The following is a 17,387-nucleotide window of genomic DNA, read 5'->3' as shown; positions in this document are numbered from 1 at the left end:
ATTCTGGGCACCCCTTGGCCCACTCAAGTTGACACATAAAATTAGCTATCACAGTGGTAGAGTTGAAATTCTATGTAGGACTGTTTGATTTCAAAATATATATTCTTAGTCACCATATTATATTGCCTTCTCAATTTCATCTTCATTATTACATACTTCTAATGTAGTAATTGCTCAGTTTACAGTACCATTTCTTTAGTTATTTAAATTAAGCATTAGCTTCTTTTTTCTTATCTGTTATTCACTACATTCTTGGTAGCATTAGACTACTGTACTTTGGAATTGATTCTCTGTGACAAACTCTTTATTCCTTAGGATTTCTAAGCTTTACAATGAAAAATGTATGTGACTAATGAAGATACAAAGACTTTGAAGTGAAGTTTTAAAATGTTATTTTAAAACATTTTTCATTTCTCTTTTATATTAAGGTAAAATTGATGTTTCTGAGTTGAACAAGATATATTTAAACTACATAAATGTGAAGTCTGAGAATAAGCTCAATGGAAAAGAGGAACTTTGGAAAAAATTACAGTATTTGTGGAAGGTATAACTTTTAAGATATAAATTTATTATAAAGAGGTCATTTTATGTCTTTAGGGAATGATAGCATCCTAATAAGACTGATAAAATTTTCTAAGAATGTTATTGCTTCCTACATGTTAGGTAGCATAGTTTCACTTATTCAATTTGCATTAAAATAAAGGTTAGGTTCTCTACTGTAAATTAGATTAAGCTCTCCACAGGGAAATTTATGGAGTGAGGTAGTTATAAAAGACACATGTAGACAAAGCCTGTCTTGGCATAACTTTTTTGTAAGAGGGGCAGTGGAGTGTGGTAACACTCTTGACAGACCTAAGGAAATAGCCAGATCTTGTTATACTGCAATCTTTTATCAGTTGTACTGTACTTAGGGCTTAAATCATTATCTCAGAAGAACTTTTAGTAACAAAATGTGTGTTTCTGCTTAGGGGAATTAATTTTTTTATATGTATGTTTCAATAGGTCAACAATTTTTCTTAGATAAAACGTGGCTTTTTCTAGGGGCTGGTCAGTTAGAGCATGGGGTTGTAACACCAAGGTCGAAGGTTTGGATCCCCATACCAGCCAGCCATCAAAAAAAAGAAGTGGATTTTTCTTTTCTAAAAGGTTCTGAGAAGAGAATGTAATTGTCTAAAAATAGAGGATATCTAGATAAAAGTCTTACCCACTTCATTTTTAGATTCTTTGAAGCAATTTTGATTTATATGAAGCAGATGAGGATAAATACTACTCCCATACTATAGAAATGTCAGCTGTTAATATCTTACGGGCTTTATAATTAATATATCAGATGTTTTTGTAACTCCATTCCCTATTTTATGGGTAGGAAAACTGCTCTAAATGGAAGGCTGTTTTACAGTTTTAGAGTGAGTTTGTGACAAAATTGGTAGCATAATGGTTGTCTCCTTTAATTTAATACAAAGAAAATAATTTTAAAATATATTAATTATTAAAATGTTTATTTTTTATTTCTTATGTTCATATCATTAATGTAGGTATTATCATTTCATATATTAACCTGTAAATGTTGAAGTTTTTTGGTTTTAGGCTTTACTTCACCATATTTTTTCCTTCTCTCATCTGAAGTCTATTCTGAATCTCTCAGAAGATCTTTTGAAGGTTCCTGATGAGTCACACTTCTTAAGTAGTGGTGGAGATTCCTTAAAGTCCATACGGCTCCTCAGTGAGATTGAAAAACTTGTTGGTACATCAGTACCTGGGCTTCTGGAAACTATTCTCAGCAATTCCATTTTAGAGATTTACAATCATATCCTTCAAACAGTGTTTCCAGATGAAGACCTGACATTCAGGAAGAGTTATGCCCCAAAAAGGAAACTTAGTGGCATCGATCAAGAGGAAGCCAGTGGAAAATCTTTACATCAGAAATCTGTCATGCCCTTAAATTGCAATGAGATAAATGCTTTTGTTGCACTGAGGAGAGGGAACCAGATTTTTTCTTTGAATACTACTAGGTTTTCAACCAAGTTAAGACACTGCTCTTCGGCCTATTCTTCTGATTTAATTTCACAGAATAACATTCAAGATTTCAAAGGCTTAAATCCTCCAGCTCTTATTGGGAAGTCCAAAGATCCATCCTGTGTCACAAAAGTTTCTGAAGGGAGGAAACCTGTGATAAGAGCTGAGAAAATGGAGTTACATGTGAGGTGGAGGTCAGACACTGGCAAATGTGTAGATGCTTCACCTCTGGTTGTAATTCCAGTTGTTGAAAAGTCATCTGCAACTGTGTACATCGGCTCCCATTCTCATAGAATGAAGGCAATTGACCTTTACTCTGGGAAGGTGAAATGGGAGCAGATTTTGGGAGATCGAATTGAATCCTCAGCATGTATATCTAAGTGTGGAAACTTTATTGTAGTGGGTAAGTTTCTGAATTTGACATTTGTAGAGTAAAATTGAATTACCATATAATAATGCTGGTAGGACCAAGTTAAATTTTATTTTCTTTTTTTTTTTTTTTTTTTTTTAATTTTATTTTGTCGATATACATTGTAGCTGATTAATGCTCCCCATCACCAAAACCTCCCTCCCTTCTCCCTCCCCCTCTCCCCCCCAACCATGTCCTTTCTGTTTGTTTGTTGTATCAACTTCAAATAATTGTGGTTGTTATATCTTCTTCCCCCCCCCCCCGGTTTGTGTGTGTATGTGTGTATGTGTGTGTGAATTTATATATTAATTTTTAGCTCCCTCCAATAAGTGAGAACATGTGGTATTTCTCTTTCTGTGCCTGACTTGTTTCACTTAATATAATTCTCTCGAGGTCCATCCATGTTGTTGCAAATGGCAGTATTTCATTCGTTTTTATAGCTGAGTAGTATTCCATTGTGTAGATGTACCACATTTTCCGTATCCACTCATCTGATGATGGGCATTTGGGCTGGTTCCAACTCTTGGCTATTGTAAAGAGTGCTGCGATGAACATTGGGGAACAGGTATACCTTCGACTTGATGATTTCCATTCCTCTGGGTATATTCCCAACAGTGGGATGGCTGGGTCGTATGGTAGATCTATGTGCAATTGTTTAAGGAACCTCCATACCATTTTCCATAGAGGCTGCACCATTTTGCAATCCCACCAACAATGTATGAGAGTTCCTTTTTCTCCGCAGCCTCGCCAGCATTTATCGTTCATAGTCTTTTGGATTTTAGCCATCCTAACTGGGGTTAGATGGTATCTCAATGTGGTTTTGATTTGCATTTCCCGGATGCTGAGTGATGTTGAGCATTTTTTCATATGTCTGTTGGCCATTTGTATATCTTCCTTAGAGAAATGCCTACTTAGCTCTTTTGCCCATTTTTTAATTGGGTTGCTTGTTTTCTTCTTGTAAAGTTGTTTGAGTTCCTTATATATTCTGGATATTAATCCTTTGTCAGATGTATATTTTGCAAATATTTTCTCCCACTCTGTTGGTTGTCTTTTAACTCTTTTAATTGTTTCTTTTGCTGTGCAGAAGCTTTTTAGTTTGATATAATCCCATTTGTTTATTTTTCCTTTGGTTGCCCGTGCTTTTGGGGTCGTATTCATGAAGTCTGTGCCCAGTCCTATTTCCTGAAGTGTTTCCCCTATGTTTTCTTTAAGAAGTTTTATTGTCTCAGGGTGTATATTTAAATCCTTAATCCATTTTGAGTTGATTTTAGTATACGGTGAGAGGTATGGATCTAGTTTCATTCTCCTGCATATCGATATCCAGTTATCCCAGCACCACTTGCTGAAGAGGCAGTCCCTTCCCCAGTGAATAGGCTTGGTGCCTTTGTCAAAGATCAGATGGCAGTAAGTGTGTGGGTTGATTTCTGGATTCTCTATTCTATTCCATTGGTCAGTGTGTCTGTTTTTATGCCAGTACCATACTGTTTTGGTTATTATAGCTTTGTAGTATAGCTTAAAGTCAGGTAGTGTTATGCCTCCAGCTTTATTTTTTTTGCTGAGCATTGCTTTGGCTATTCGTGGTCTTTTATTGTTCCATATAAATGTCTGAATAGTTTTTTCCATTTCTGAGAAAAATGTCTTTGGAATTTTGATGGGGATTGCATTGAATTTGTATATCACTTTGGGTAGTATGGACATTTTCACTATGTTGATTCTTCCAATCCAAGAGCATGGAATATCTTTCCATCTTCTTGTATCCTCTCTAATTTCTCTCAGCAGTGGTTTGTAGTTCTCATTATAGAGATTTTTCACCTCCTTGGTTAACTCAATTCCTAAGTATTTTATTTTTTTGGTGGCTATTGTAAATGGGCAGGCTTTCTTGATTTCTCCTTCTGCATGTTCACTATTGGAGAAAAGAAATGCTACTGATTTTTGTGTGTTGATTTTGTATCCTGCTACTGTGCTGAAATCATTTATCAATTCCAAGAGTTTTTTTGTAGAGGTTTTAGGCTGTTCGATATATAGGATCATGTCATCTGCAAACAGGGACAGTTTGACTTCATCTTTTCCAATCTGGATGCCCTTTATTTCCTTCTCTTCTCTGATTGCTCTGGCTAGTACTTCCAACACTATGTTGAATAAGAGTGGTGAGAGTGGGCATCCTTGTCTAGTGCCTGTTCTTAAAGGAAAAGCTTTCAGCTTTCCCCCATTCAGGATGATATTGGCAGTGGGTTTGTCATATATGGCTTTAATTATGTTGAGATACTTTCCCTCTATACCTAACTTATAGAGGGTCTTTGTCATGAATGAGTGCTGAACTTTATCAAATGCTTTTTCAGCATCTATAGAGATGATCATATGGTCCTTGTGTTTGAGTTTATTAATATGGTGTATCACATTTATTGATTTGCGTATGTTGAACCAACCTTGCATCCCTGGGATGAATCCCACTTGATCGTGATGAATAATTTTACGTATGTGTTGCTGTATTCTGTTTGCTAGTATTTTAGTGAGGATTTTTGCATCTATATTCATCAAGGATATCGGCCTGTAGTTTTCTTTTTTGGTTATATCTTTACCTGGTTTTGGTATCAGGATGATGTTTGCTTCATAGAATGAGTTTGGGAGATTTGCGTCCGTTTCAATCTTTTGGAATAGTTTGTAAAGAATCGGTGTCAATTCCTCTTTGAATGTTTGGTAAAATTCTGCTGTGAATCCATCTGGTCCTGGGCTTTTCTTTCTTGGGAGCCTTCTGATAACAGCTTCAATCTCCTTTATTGTTATTGGTCTGTTCAAATTTTCTACGTCTTCACGGTTCAGTTTTGGGAGCTTGTGTGTGTCCAGAAATTTATCCATTTCCTCCAGATTTTCAAATTTGTTGGCGTATAGTTGTTTATAGTAGTCTCGAATGATTCCTTGTATTTCAGATGAATCAGTTGTAATATCGCCTTTTTCATTTCTAATTTTTGTTATTTGAGTCTTCTCTCTTCTTTTTTTTGTTAGCCATGCTAATGGTTTGTCAATTTTATTTATCTTTTCAAAAAACCAACTTTTTGATTCGTTGATCTTTTGAATTGTTTTTTGGTTTTCAATTTCATTCAGTTCTGCTCTGATCTTAATGATTTCTTTCCGTCTGCTAACTTTAGGATTGGATTGTTCTTGTTTTTCTAGTTCTTTAAGGTGAAGTGTTAGGTTGTTCACTTGCCATCTTTCCATTCTTCTGAAGTGAGCATTTAATGCAATAAATTTTCCCCTCAATACTGCTTTTGCAGTATCCCACAGGTTTTGGTATGATGTATCATTGTTTTCATTAGTTTCAATAAACTTTTTGATTTCCTGCTTGATTTCTTCTTGGACCCATATGTCATTAAGTAGAATGCTGTTTAATTTCCATGTGTTTGTATAGTTTCCAGAGTTTCGTTTGTTATTAATTTCTAGTTTTAATCCATTGTGGTCTGAGAAGATACATGGGATAATTCCAATTTTTTTGAATTTATTGAGACTTGATTTGTGACCTAATATGTGATCTATCCTGGAGAATGATCCATGTGCTGATGAGAAGAATGAATATTCTGAGGTTGTTGGGTGGAATGTTCTGTAGATATCTGCCAATTCCAATTGGTCTAGAGTCTTGTTTAGATCTTGTGTTTCTCTACTGATTCTTTGCCTAGATGATCTGTCTAATATTGACAGTGGAGTGTTCAGGTCCCCTGCTATTATGGTATTAGTGTCTATTTCCTTCTTTTGGTCTAATAGAGTTTGTTTTATAAATCTGGCTGCTCCAACATTGGGTGCGTACATATTTATGATTGTTATGTCTTCTTGATGGATCAGTCCTTTTATCATTAAGTAGTGTCCCTCATTGTCTCTTTTTATGGTTTTTAGTTTAAAGTCTATTTTGTCAGATATAAGAATAGCCACTCCAGCTCGTTTTTCTTTTCTGTTTGCATGGTAAATCTTTTTCCATCCTTTCACTCTTAGTCTGTGTGAATCTTTATGGGTGAGGTGGGTCTCTTGTAGGCAGCATATAGTTGGGTCCTGCTTTTTGATCCAGTCAGCCAGTCTGTGTCTTTTAATTGGGGAATTTAAGCCTTTAACATTAAGAGTTGTTATTGAAAGGTGTTGATTTATTCCTAGCATTTTATTGGTTGTTTGGTTGTCTTAGGTGTCTTTTGTTCCTTGCTTTCTGATTTACTGTTTGGTTTCTTTGTTTGTTGGTTCCTTAGGTTGTAGATAGTGTTTTTGTTAGCTTGTTTTCTCTTCACGAATGCCATTTTTATTGTACTAGCGGGTTTAGATTTTTCTTAGGTTTTTATGGCAGTGGTAGTTATTTTTCAGGAACCAAACCCAGTACTCCCTTGAGGATTTCTTGTAAGGGTGGTCTTGTGGTAGTGAACTCCCGCAGTTTTTGTTTGTCTGAGAAATATACTATTTGCCCCTCATTTCGGAAGGATAGCCTTGCAGGGTAGAGTATTCTTGGCTGGCAATCTTTGTCTTTTAGTATTTTGAAAATATCATCCCATTCCTTTCTAGCTTTTAGGGTTTGTGATGAAAAGTCTGATGTTAACCTGATTGGGGCTCCCTTATAGGTGATTTGACGCTTCTCTCTTGCAGCTTTTAAGATTCTCTCTTTGTCTCTGAGTTTTGCCAATTTGACTATGACATGTCTTGGAGAAGGCCTTTTTGGGTTGAATACGTTTGGAGATCGTTGAGCTTCCTGGATCTGAAGATCTGTGATTTTTCCTATACCTGGGAAGTTTTCTGCCACTATTTTTTTGAATATGTTTTCAATGGAATCTCCATTTTCCTCCCCTTCTGGAATACCCATGACTCGGATATTTGAGCGCTTGAGGTTGTCTGATATCTCTCTCAGATTTTCTTCCATGTCCTTGATTCTTTTTTCTTTCTTTTTGTCTGCGTGTGTTATTTCAAACAGCCCATCTTCAAGTTCAGAGGTTCTCTCTTCAACTTCGACAAGCCTGCTGGTTAAACTCTCCGTTGTGTTTTTTATTTCGCTGAATAACTTCTTCAGTTCAGCAAGTTCTGCTACATTTTTTTTCAGGACATTGATTTCCTTGTATATTTCCTCTTTCAGATCCTGTATACTTTTCCTCATTTCATCATGATGTCTAGCTGAGTTTTCTTGTATCTCATTCAGTTTCCTTAGAATTATCACTCGAAATTCCTTGTCAGTTATTTCAAGGTCTTCTTGTTCTATAGGATCTAGAGTATGAGATTTATTAACTTTTGGTGGTGTACTTTCTTGATTTTTTGTATTTCTGGTGTCTTTTTTTTGGTGTTTATTCATTGTGGCAGGGGGTTTCACAGTCCACCGGTTTGAGACTAATGACTAACTAGGATGTTGCTGTGGTTGCCAATTTGGTATGGCTCCCGCCGTGACTGTTCAGTTGGCCTCTAGTGTCTTGTGTGTGTGGTTGCCTCGGGTCTTGGGCTTCTCCGGGGATCCACCTTTCTGGTCAGCTTGTACTCTGCTGGGCTGGTGGATCACGTACCACAGGGTGTGTGATCTCTGTTGAGCTTTCACTTTCTGTACAGGACTTCTCCCCGTTCCGTGTGCTCTGGCCCAGGCTGTTAGATCGTGCAGTGGCGACCCCACCGGGTGTGTGGTTTCTGTCGAGTCTCCGCCTCCCTGGCCGCACGTCTCCCCCCTCTGTGCACACTGTGCTGGGCTGGGGCGTGTCTTCTGCACCCCTCGTCTATCAGCTGGGCCTTCAAGACCCTGCTCAGCACCGCCTCGCCCAGGAAGTCTACCAGGTTTCTGCTAGGCACAGACGACCGGTCTCTCTGGGTGCCTTTGTAGCACTGTGTAGATCTTTCTCGGGTCTTGTTGACCTTTGTATCCCCCCGGTATAAACCGAGTCTAGTGCCCGCCTGCAGCCTGCTCTCCGGCAGGTTCAAGCGGACCTGGGAACTCTCCTACCACACTATTCCCAACCAGAAATTCGTTAGGCTTTTTTCCAAACTGGTGGTCGCAGAGATGGTATCTGCCTCCCAGTAACAGGAAGTTAACCGGGGCCGGAGTCCAGGGTGTGGTGGAGTGACAGTCGTCCCGCCCGTACTTCCTAGCCCTCCCAAAACTGGTCGGGACGCCCCACACCCCCAGCCCTGCCAGAGAACCGCGGAGGGAGTGGGAGAGGAGGTCGGCCCGCAGGGTCCGGAAAGCCCCGCGCCAGGCCAAGCAAATGGGCTCAGTGATGGCCGAGCAGGGCGGAGCTGCCCGCACCTGGGAAAATGGAGGCAGCACCGTGGCAATGAGTGGCCTGGTGGTGCAGGCGGGAGCCGCGTGGGCATCCACCCCCCGAACAGAGCTGTGCCAGGGATCACTCACAGTGCTGTGCCAGGTCGGGCGCTCCCCAAGTTAAATTTTAAAAACCTGTGTATGGTGGGTTTGGTTGCTGTCAAAGAATACTTGTTAGCCATGTTCTGATTAACAGTGTGGGCCTTGGGGTCAGAGTCCCAGGATTTGAACCTAGCTCTATAGCTGTTACAAGCTTTGTGACCTTTGGCAAGTTGCTGAACCTCTTAGAACTTCAGTTATCTCATGGGTAAAATGGAAATAATAAAAAAATGAATTTTTTGCATCACAGATTACCCTAGAACTTAATGACTTAGAGCAACAAACATCTGTTATCTTACAATTTCTGTGGGTCAGTGTTTAGGAGAAGTTTAGTTGGTGGTTCTGGCTCAGGGTCTGTCATGTGGCTGTAGCCATCTTGAAGGCTGGACTTGGCTGGCTGGAAAATCTGCTTCCAGGATGGCTCATTCCCATCACTGTTAGCAGCAGGCCTCAGTTCTTTGCTGGTTCTTGGCAGGAAGCTTCAGTTTCTTGCCTCAGAGACCTCTCTGTAGGCTGCTTGAGCTCCCTCCCAACATGGCAGCTGACTTCCCTCAGGGCAAGTGATCTGCGAGTAAATGGGGAGGAAGACCTAGTCTTCAAAATTGCATGCCATATTTTTGCTTTATTCTGTTCATTAGAAATCCAGCTCACATTCAAGGGGAAGGGAATTAGGCTCCCCCTATTGAAAAGAAGAGTATCAAAGAATTTGTGGACATATTTTAAAATCACCATAATCATCACAGAGCTTTTGGGAGAATTAAATGAGGTAATTGCTTATGAATCCATTAGTACATTGCTAGTGCTCAGTAAGTGTTAGCTACTAGCTGCTGCTCAGTTTCATTAAGGTGTAGATGACTTTTACTTTACTAGGAATTTGGGGGTTCTGGGGATAGTGTCTTTCACTGTGAGGATTAAATGAGTTAATAGATATAAAATACTTAGAATAGCACCTGACACATAGTCAATGCTCAGTGAACATTGATTATTATTAACATTAGCACTTCTTGAACACCAGGCATTTATCCACATTATATTAATTGCCACAATAACCCTTGAAGTAAATGCATCCACATTCTTCAGAATAATCTGAGGCCCAGCAACACTGGGTGATTTGCCCAGTGACAGCCATGATAAGATTTGAACTCAAGTCTGCCAAAACCTCTCTCTGCCATAGCATGCTTCATTGTTTTCTTGGTAGTGAAGCACTTTATAGTACTTTTAAAAAATAAAGTGTAACCACTAAATAGGTATTTTACACAAGTGACTACCTTTTAGTTTCTGCTTTACATTGCTAAAATTTAAATCAAATGAGTTGAACACAGAGCCTAAGTATACACGAAAATAAATTGTCATGATTTAGGCTAAATAATTATTTTCCAGTGACATCGAAATCTCATCTTTTTTTTTTCCTTTTTGATCACCTTTCTGATCACATGAAATCTCACTTTTTATATTTTGTTTCCCTACAGGCTGTTATAATGGATTAATTTATGTTCTGAAAAGTAATAGTGGAGAAAAATACTGGATGTTTACTACTGAGGATGCTGTCAAAAGCTCAGCAACCATGGATCCAACCACAGGACTCTTTTACATTGGATCTCATGACCAGCATGTATATGCTTTAGATATTTATGTAAGAATTCAGCTCATCAGTCTCACACTCTAAGCACAGAAGAGTGAGAAACTGTCAGGTGCTGTTGAGCCTGGGAGAAGGTGTTAACTACAAGTATTTTAATAAGTTTGGCCTTGTGGTCTGGGAAGAATAAGAGGTTAATTAAGTCTTAGTATCTTAAGACATTTTTAACTTCCTTACCAAATTTACCAAAAATTTGCTGCTCAGAGTTTGGAAATGTGAGGAACTTAGAATTAGCATCTTGACAACAGAAAAATACCACAAAGGAAGATACTAATAAGATATTTTAAGATGATTACATGAAAACTTAAAAAATTATATAAGAATTACAAAATTAAACAAGCTAGGAAAAAGTTTGAAATAAATGTGAAAAAGAGTTAAAACTCCTAAATAGAAATGAAAAGAGAGAGCAAATACAAATTAATAGAAATATGAAGACCCAGATAGAAAAATAAACAAGGGACATAAATAAACACACAGGACACCAAGGAAGAAATGGCTCTGTAAATGTGTCATACCTTTGATAAACAAAAGAATGAAAATTAAAAACTATGAGGTAGAGAAACAAATGTTATTAGATTAGAAAAGATACTGGAATGAGAACATTAAGTGCCAGTGAGAGTGGTGGTAGGTTGTTAGGCCTCTAACAAAAACAGTTTGGCCATAGGTAACAATTTCATATCTTTTGATCTAGTAGAATTCTTTTTTAGGAATCTATCCTGGCAAAGTAACCAGAAATACAGACAAATATATGCACCAAGATGTCTATTTCCAAATTGTTAATAATACCAGGAAATGAGTTCCAAACAATTTTCAATGATAAGGCACAAATTATTTTATGTTCATAAAGGATTTTATGCATTTAAATTATATTTAAATAGTTTTACTAAATAAGTGAGCAAAACATGATACCAAGTTGTATATTCAGAATGATCTCAACTATATTAAAATGTGTGTGTATTCACACACAGACATTAACCCCCAAAAAGATGAAAACGAAAGATGTTAAAATTTTAACAGTGGTTGTAGGTGGTGTCCTTTGACTTTTTTTACTAACCTAATTCTCTACAAGGGGCATGTATTTTATACTAAAGATAATAGACATAACATCATGAGGGAGAGGATATGTAGATTTGTTAACCACTGGCAAATACCAATTAATTTGCTTTTTATTTTCAGAAAAAGAAGTGTGTTTGGAAGTTAAACTGTGGAGGATCTGTCTTTTCTTCTCCTTGTTTGAGCCTGATTCCACATCATTTGTATCTTGCTACACTGGGCGGACTTTTACTGGCTGTAAATCCTGTAGGCATAAAATAATATGTATTGATTTTATCTCCTATCTTTAATATTCTTTTATTTTTGCTTTGAACTCTGAAAGTTTGAGTAGTTTTCAGTTAGATATAATCCATGTATCACTGAACCAGAATTCATTAAAAGTGATTGACACAAAGTTTAGAAAGATGAGAAAATCTAAGTTTCTGTGTATGTTTTTTCTATTTTTTAAATTTTTAGGCAGAATTTGCTTGATCACATTAAGAACTTTGTGTTCGTCGTAAGGATAGATTATTTTTTTTCTTCCCTAATCCCCCATATGATGGTAGATCTTATGTGCTAGTTATTTCTTTGCTGGTTTTATTGCAGGTTTTTATCTTGGCTCTCATAAATAGCACTAATTAACTTTATAGTTGTGTGTGTGTGTGTGTGTGTGTGTGTATTAGCTTCATTTATAACGTCAGCGTACCACCATGACATTTTCTGATGCTTTAACTTTGCCTTTGGGAGATTTATTTAAAGGGTGATTGATTAGTGGAATGACTTTAAAGTGCTGTGAGTTGCTTGTTGCCCGTGACAGGTTCCTGGGAGCAGAGTATGGCAACATTCCTGTGGAAAGCCGCTCTTCTCTTCTCCATGCTGTTGCCTGCAGTACGTTTGTATTGGCTGTGTAGATGGGAATTTACTCTGCTTTACTCACTCGGGAGAACAGGTAAAAATTTCTAGTTCTGTTTTACACGTCTTTCTCAAAGGCATAGTAGATGGTGAGAACTGAAGTAAAATTTTAAACAGAGTGTTCGGCTTGCTGTGCTGGGAACTGGTTCTGTTTTAAATGTCAAGCCATGGGTTTCTTAATTTTTGAATGGTGGGTATAGAAGGTTTAAAAGAGTGTACAACATTGTTATACTTCTTTTGCCACCTCTCTCCCCTGATTTTTAAACTTTTACCAGTTTTTAAGCCAATTTTATTATAACTTCTGTTGAGGTGATGAAATTTTAAAGAAGCCCCTGCTTTGTTTTGGCGGCTGGCAGGAATGGGGGTCCTGAACACCACCGTGTTACCAACACCGTGCTCTAACTGAGCTAGCCGGCCAGCACAGAAGCCCCTGCTTTTTAACATGAAAACCAAAGTCTGTTGTGCAAACAAAATCCCATTGGTGGAAGTCCCAACCTTCAGCTTCATGACTAATAGGGAAGGCTCCTTCTGGGTTATGTCAGACCTTTCATTGGGAGCATAATCTTCACATCTTTAAATACCTGCAAGCGACTGTCATTTATAGCACAACTTCTGATGTGTGCTTGATTTGGGGGATTATTTTGTGGGTTTGAGAATGCATTAGCTCCAAGAGAAGTTAACCCATTGATGGCTGGGGTGGATTCTGGATGCTTTTTATTCTGTGAACCTCTCATAGCCTAGCACTTCCTTTTGCTCTGTTTGACGATTACTTTGGGATGAAATCTTTTATTATATTCACTTAATTTTTTATTCACAAAGTAATTTGAATATATTCTCACTTTTAGATTCCTGAGAGGTAAGATGATGCAAATGCTATTACTTCTACTTTTTTTTTTTTTTTTTTTGTCTTTTTCATGACCGGCACTCAGCCAGTGAGTGCACCGGCCATTCCTATATAGGATCCGAACCCGCGGTGGGAGCATTGCCGCGCTCCCAGCGCCGCACTCTCCTGAGTGCGCCACGGGCTCGGCCCTACTTCTACTTTTTTAGGATAAACGATAGAAAGATGAAAGTGATTTTGTCCAAGTTAGGGACAGAATTGAGATTACAAATCATATTTCATGAATATGCTGACTGTTTTGTTTTTCTTTTTTTCCTTTCCTATTATGCTGCTGTCTTAGACTTATATTCTTTTCTTCCTTTATCTTTTCTTCAAAATATTGCTTTTGAAATACAATTAAAATACAGGTTTGTCTGTATTTAATACAGTAGCTTTAAAATAAGCAAATATTATATATCCACAGGACAGATACACATCTCATAGCTTTTTGTTTAAAGCTCTAAATTATTGTACTTAAACTCTTCCTTTCAGCCCGATTACTTCCTTCTCCCTATGTTTGGAGAATAAAATTAGATATAGTTTTTAATAAGATACATTGAAAACTCTATGCAGTTTTATCTTTGAACTCAGTGTCTCTGAACATAATAGTAATAACTTTTTAATGGAGTTCAAAATTAACTTTCTTTGTAATATTATGCATAGCAATGAATCATGTAATAGTGCTCCAATATATTTTGTCCTGGGTTTTACCACTTGGAGGTCCATTATGAGGGCACTATTTTTCAGAAAAAGCCATTATTTTCTGTGTGTAGTTACCATTCAAATAGCCTACATCTCTTACATTTGTATTAAGAACCTCATAGAGCTTTAATCTAAAGGAGAATTGTTGCAATTAGATGAATGATTTATTTTTGCTTTTATTATCCTTTATAGGTTTGGCAATTCTCTACCAGTGGACCAATCTTTTCATCCCCATGTACCTCAGCATCAAAGCAAGAAATATTTTTTGGTTCCCATGATTGCTTTATCTACTGTTGTAACATGGAAGGTCACCTCCAATGGAAATTTGAAACTACATCAAGGGTGTATGCAACACCATTTGCTTTCCATAACCACAGTCATAGCAATGAAATGTTGCTGGCAGCAGCATCTACTGATGGGAAATTGTGGATCTTGGAATCTCAGAGTGGACAATTACAAAGTGTATTTGAACTTCCTGGAGAAGTCTTCTCTTCTCCTGTGGTCTGGGAATCAATGCTAATTATTGGGTGTAGAAATAATTATGTTTATTGTGTGGATTTATTGGGTGGCAATAAAAAATAATAATCAAGTACAGTCCTTATTAGTATATTCTGTGATATGTTTGAAAATATTTTACTATTATAAAGCATGTGGATAGTCTTATATTAAAGATTATATTTTGGTTAAGAAATTTTTCTACTACACTTTTTGGAGAACAACCATATTTTATATCCTGTAGAAGCAACAAAAGCTTTTAGAAGGAGTTAAGAGAACAAAACACATCAATATATTTAGTAGTACTTTATTTTAATTAGATGTGATGGTTTATTTCGTGTCAGTGTTACTGGGCTAAGGAATGCTCAGATAGCTGGTAAAAACATCGTTTCTCAGTGTGTCTGTGAGGATATTTCTGGAAGAGTCTGGCATTTAAATTTGAATCTGTAGACTGAGCAAAGAAAATCTGCCTTCACCAGTGTGCCAGTCTGGGTGGGTGTTATCCAATCTGATAAGGGCCCAAATAGAACAGAAAGGCGGAGAAAGGGCGAATTCTCTCTCTTTTTCAGCTGGGACATCCTCTTCTTCTGCACTTGGACATCAGAGCTCCTGGTTTCTCAGGCTTTCAGACTCTGGGACTTACAATAGCAATTTTCACACCCCCCCCCCCATTATTTATTTATTTAAGAAAAGACCCCTGTCGAAAAAAAAGATCAGAATATACTTGATGGGTCAGAAACAGTCTGTGATATACCATTCACTCATTTACACTGAGATTCATGACAAAATGTTTTCAAAGGATCTATTTATCAAATTAGGTTCCTTATTTAGTATTTTTTAATGAATAAAAGTTCCAATGTAGAATAAAATATACTGTACAGCTTCAAGTTGATATATGGTGATTTCAGGGATTCAGTGTTCCTGGCTATATAGCCTTATTCTCTTTGCAATTCTTCACCAAGCTCGTGAAAACACAGCTGCCATCCTTGAAGTTCTAAATCTAAACTTAAGGCTAACTCCATTGACACTGGACACTGTTCCCCATCACCAGCATCACTACCAGACTTCCTCACAGTTTCACCGTCTTTTAGTCAATTGAATTGGAAGAGACAATTGGGAGCAAAGTGAAACAGGTTTCATGCCTGTTTCTGTCAATACCTGGCATCTTGGGCAGAGGCCAAGTGGGAGGTGGGTGCTGCCTCCCACTAAGACCTATGAGTTGGACAATTCCTTTAAATAGGGGATTTAGGTGCTGGCTGGCCAAAAAGACCTATCTTCTCCCACCTTTTAGATCAGTGCTTCTTAAGGCTTAATGTGCATGTTAATCACCTGGAGCTCTTGCTAAAATGCAAACTGTGATTGAGCAGGGCTGGGAGGAAGGGGCCCCGCCAAGCCGCACGAGCTGAAGCAAAAGAAAAAATTAGAAATACCCTGCCCTTGCTTAAAATTTTGATCTTTTGTTCATCACGCAATTTTTTTGCATTAATTTTGGTTTTTAAAATGATGCATTAAAACAGTATTTCTCTTGATTACTGAGTTTTGGCAGCTGAGGCAAGTGCCTCAGTTGCCCCACTCACTTCACACCCTCACCCTGGTGAGTCAGAAGGTCTGGCATGTGGCCCTGGGCTGCACTTCTCACATGCTCTCAGCTGATGCTGATGCTGCTCGTCCATGGGCCCACCCTGAATAAGCAGGCGCTAGTATCACTATCGGAGACTCAGACCATTCAGTTCCAATTTGAGATTGAGATAAACTTTATTTGCCCCGCTCACTATTTTTCTCCAAAATACCTAATGAAAAATAGAGTACCATATAAAACACCGTGAAATTTTTCTTGTTCAACAAAAGCTATGTAAATATGAGATTGCTTGTAGATAGTCACAGAAATTAGTAAAAACTTCAACTTAAAAGGAAATTCCATCAGTGCCAAACATCTTGTGGGTATTTTTTTATTGAAAGATCTTTTCCCTTCAATAATGGACATTTTACATTAATCTTTATACAACTGAAATCTCAAAATAATATTAAAATCACGCTAAGGTATTTTCATTAAGTCTGTAATTTTATTGTTGGTAAAAATATTGCAAGACACTTGTAACTGATGTTTCTGCTTTAAAATAAGCAATTAAACTAAACGTCACAACAAGAGACAATGAATATATACTATACATTTGCAGATAGCCGGCTAAAATGATAATTTAATAGTAATTACTAATGTAATGTTTGTGTAAGAAACAATTGCACTTGAAAAATTTAAAAAGTAAACAGAAAATGCTAGTTTTATACGTAAGTCTATTAACAGAGGTTAATCATCTATAACCTTGCCAGGAGAAATATATGTTTATTTAAATTTAAAAAAAAAAAAGCTGTGTAGTGAACATAGTAATCCTTCATTAAAATAAAAAAACTGTCTTGAACTTTTTTTATACGTTTTTACAGAATTTCCCCATAGTTTGTTGCTCAGTAATGACCAACACAACTAAAGCAAAATAACACTTCATTGGTATTTAGTGCAAATTTGGGGTGATTTTTAAATGAAATGTTAAACGTGTACCTTTTTTTAAAACGTGTACCCTTTAGAAGTGGTTAGAAGTAAGTACTGTGACTGCCCTTTCCTCAGTATATTCTTCTTTTAAAGGTTTTAATGGAAAATTAACTGAGATATTTCTCCTACTTTGTATTGGCGTGATGGTATCTAAGCCAGTCCAGAGTTGACTCATTTACCATTCTTTGTTAATGATCTTCTTTCCTTGCCTATTCCCTGCCACTACCGTGATATTGGCCAAAGCTGATAGGATGAAATAAAAAGTTAATTCAGAAGAATTACTGTAGCACTATAATTCTAGGGTTCTAGATGGAAAGATCCCCATTAAAAAGTGTTATATTAGTGAGGAAGTCATTGGAACTAACAAATGCCTATATATAAGATTTAGAAATGAACATCAGT

General features: G+C 37.2%; 1 protein-coding gene across 9 annotated transcripts in view; it reads left to right on the top strand.

The window, feature by feature from the left end:
- AASDH (aminoadipate-semialdehyde dehydrogenase) overlaps positions 1-14,534 on the top strand; it is a 40,047-nt gene extending 25,513 nt beyond the window's left edge. For 7 of the 9 annotated variants that reach the window (XM_063107712.1, XM_063107717.1, XM_063107713.1 and 4 more), the window contains 6 exons: positions 429-544; positions 1,627-2,419; positions 10,253-10,416; positions 11,596-11,718; positions 12,269-12,400; positions 14,138-14,534. In XM_063107712.1, the coding sequence (XP_062963782.1) occupies positions 429-544; positions 1,627-2,419; positions 10,253-10,416; positions 11,596-11,718; positions 12,269-12,400; positions 14,138-14,527 (1,718 nt within the window). In that variant the 3' untranslated portion in view covers positions 14,528-14,534. The remainder of the gene's footprint in view (positions 1-428; positions 545-1,626; positions 2,420-10,252; positions 10,417-11,595; positions 11,719-12,268; positions 12,401-14,137) is intronic. The other 2 variants (XM_063107718.1, XM_063107719.1) reach the window with 2 other exon arrangements.
- The last annotated feature ends 2,853 nt before the right edge of the window (positions 14,535-17,387 follow it).

Source organism: Cynocephalus volans, chromosome 9 (assembly GCF_027409185.1).
Source record: "Cynocephalus volans isolate mCynVol1 chromosome 9, mCynVol1.pri, whole genome shotgun sequence".
NCBI classification, from domain to species: Eukaryota; Metazoa; Chordata; class Mammalia; order Dermoptera; family Cynocephalidae; genus Cynocephalus; species Cynocephalus volans.
This window is presented reverse-complemented; position numbering and strand designations above follow the sequence as displayed.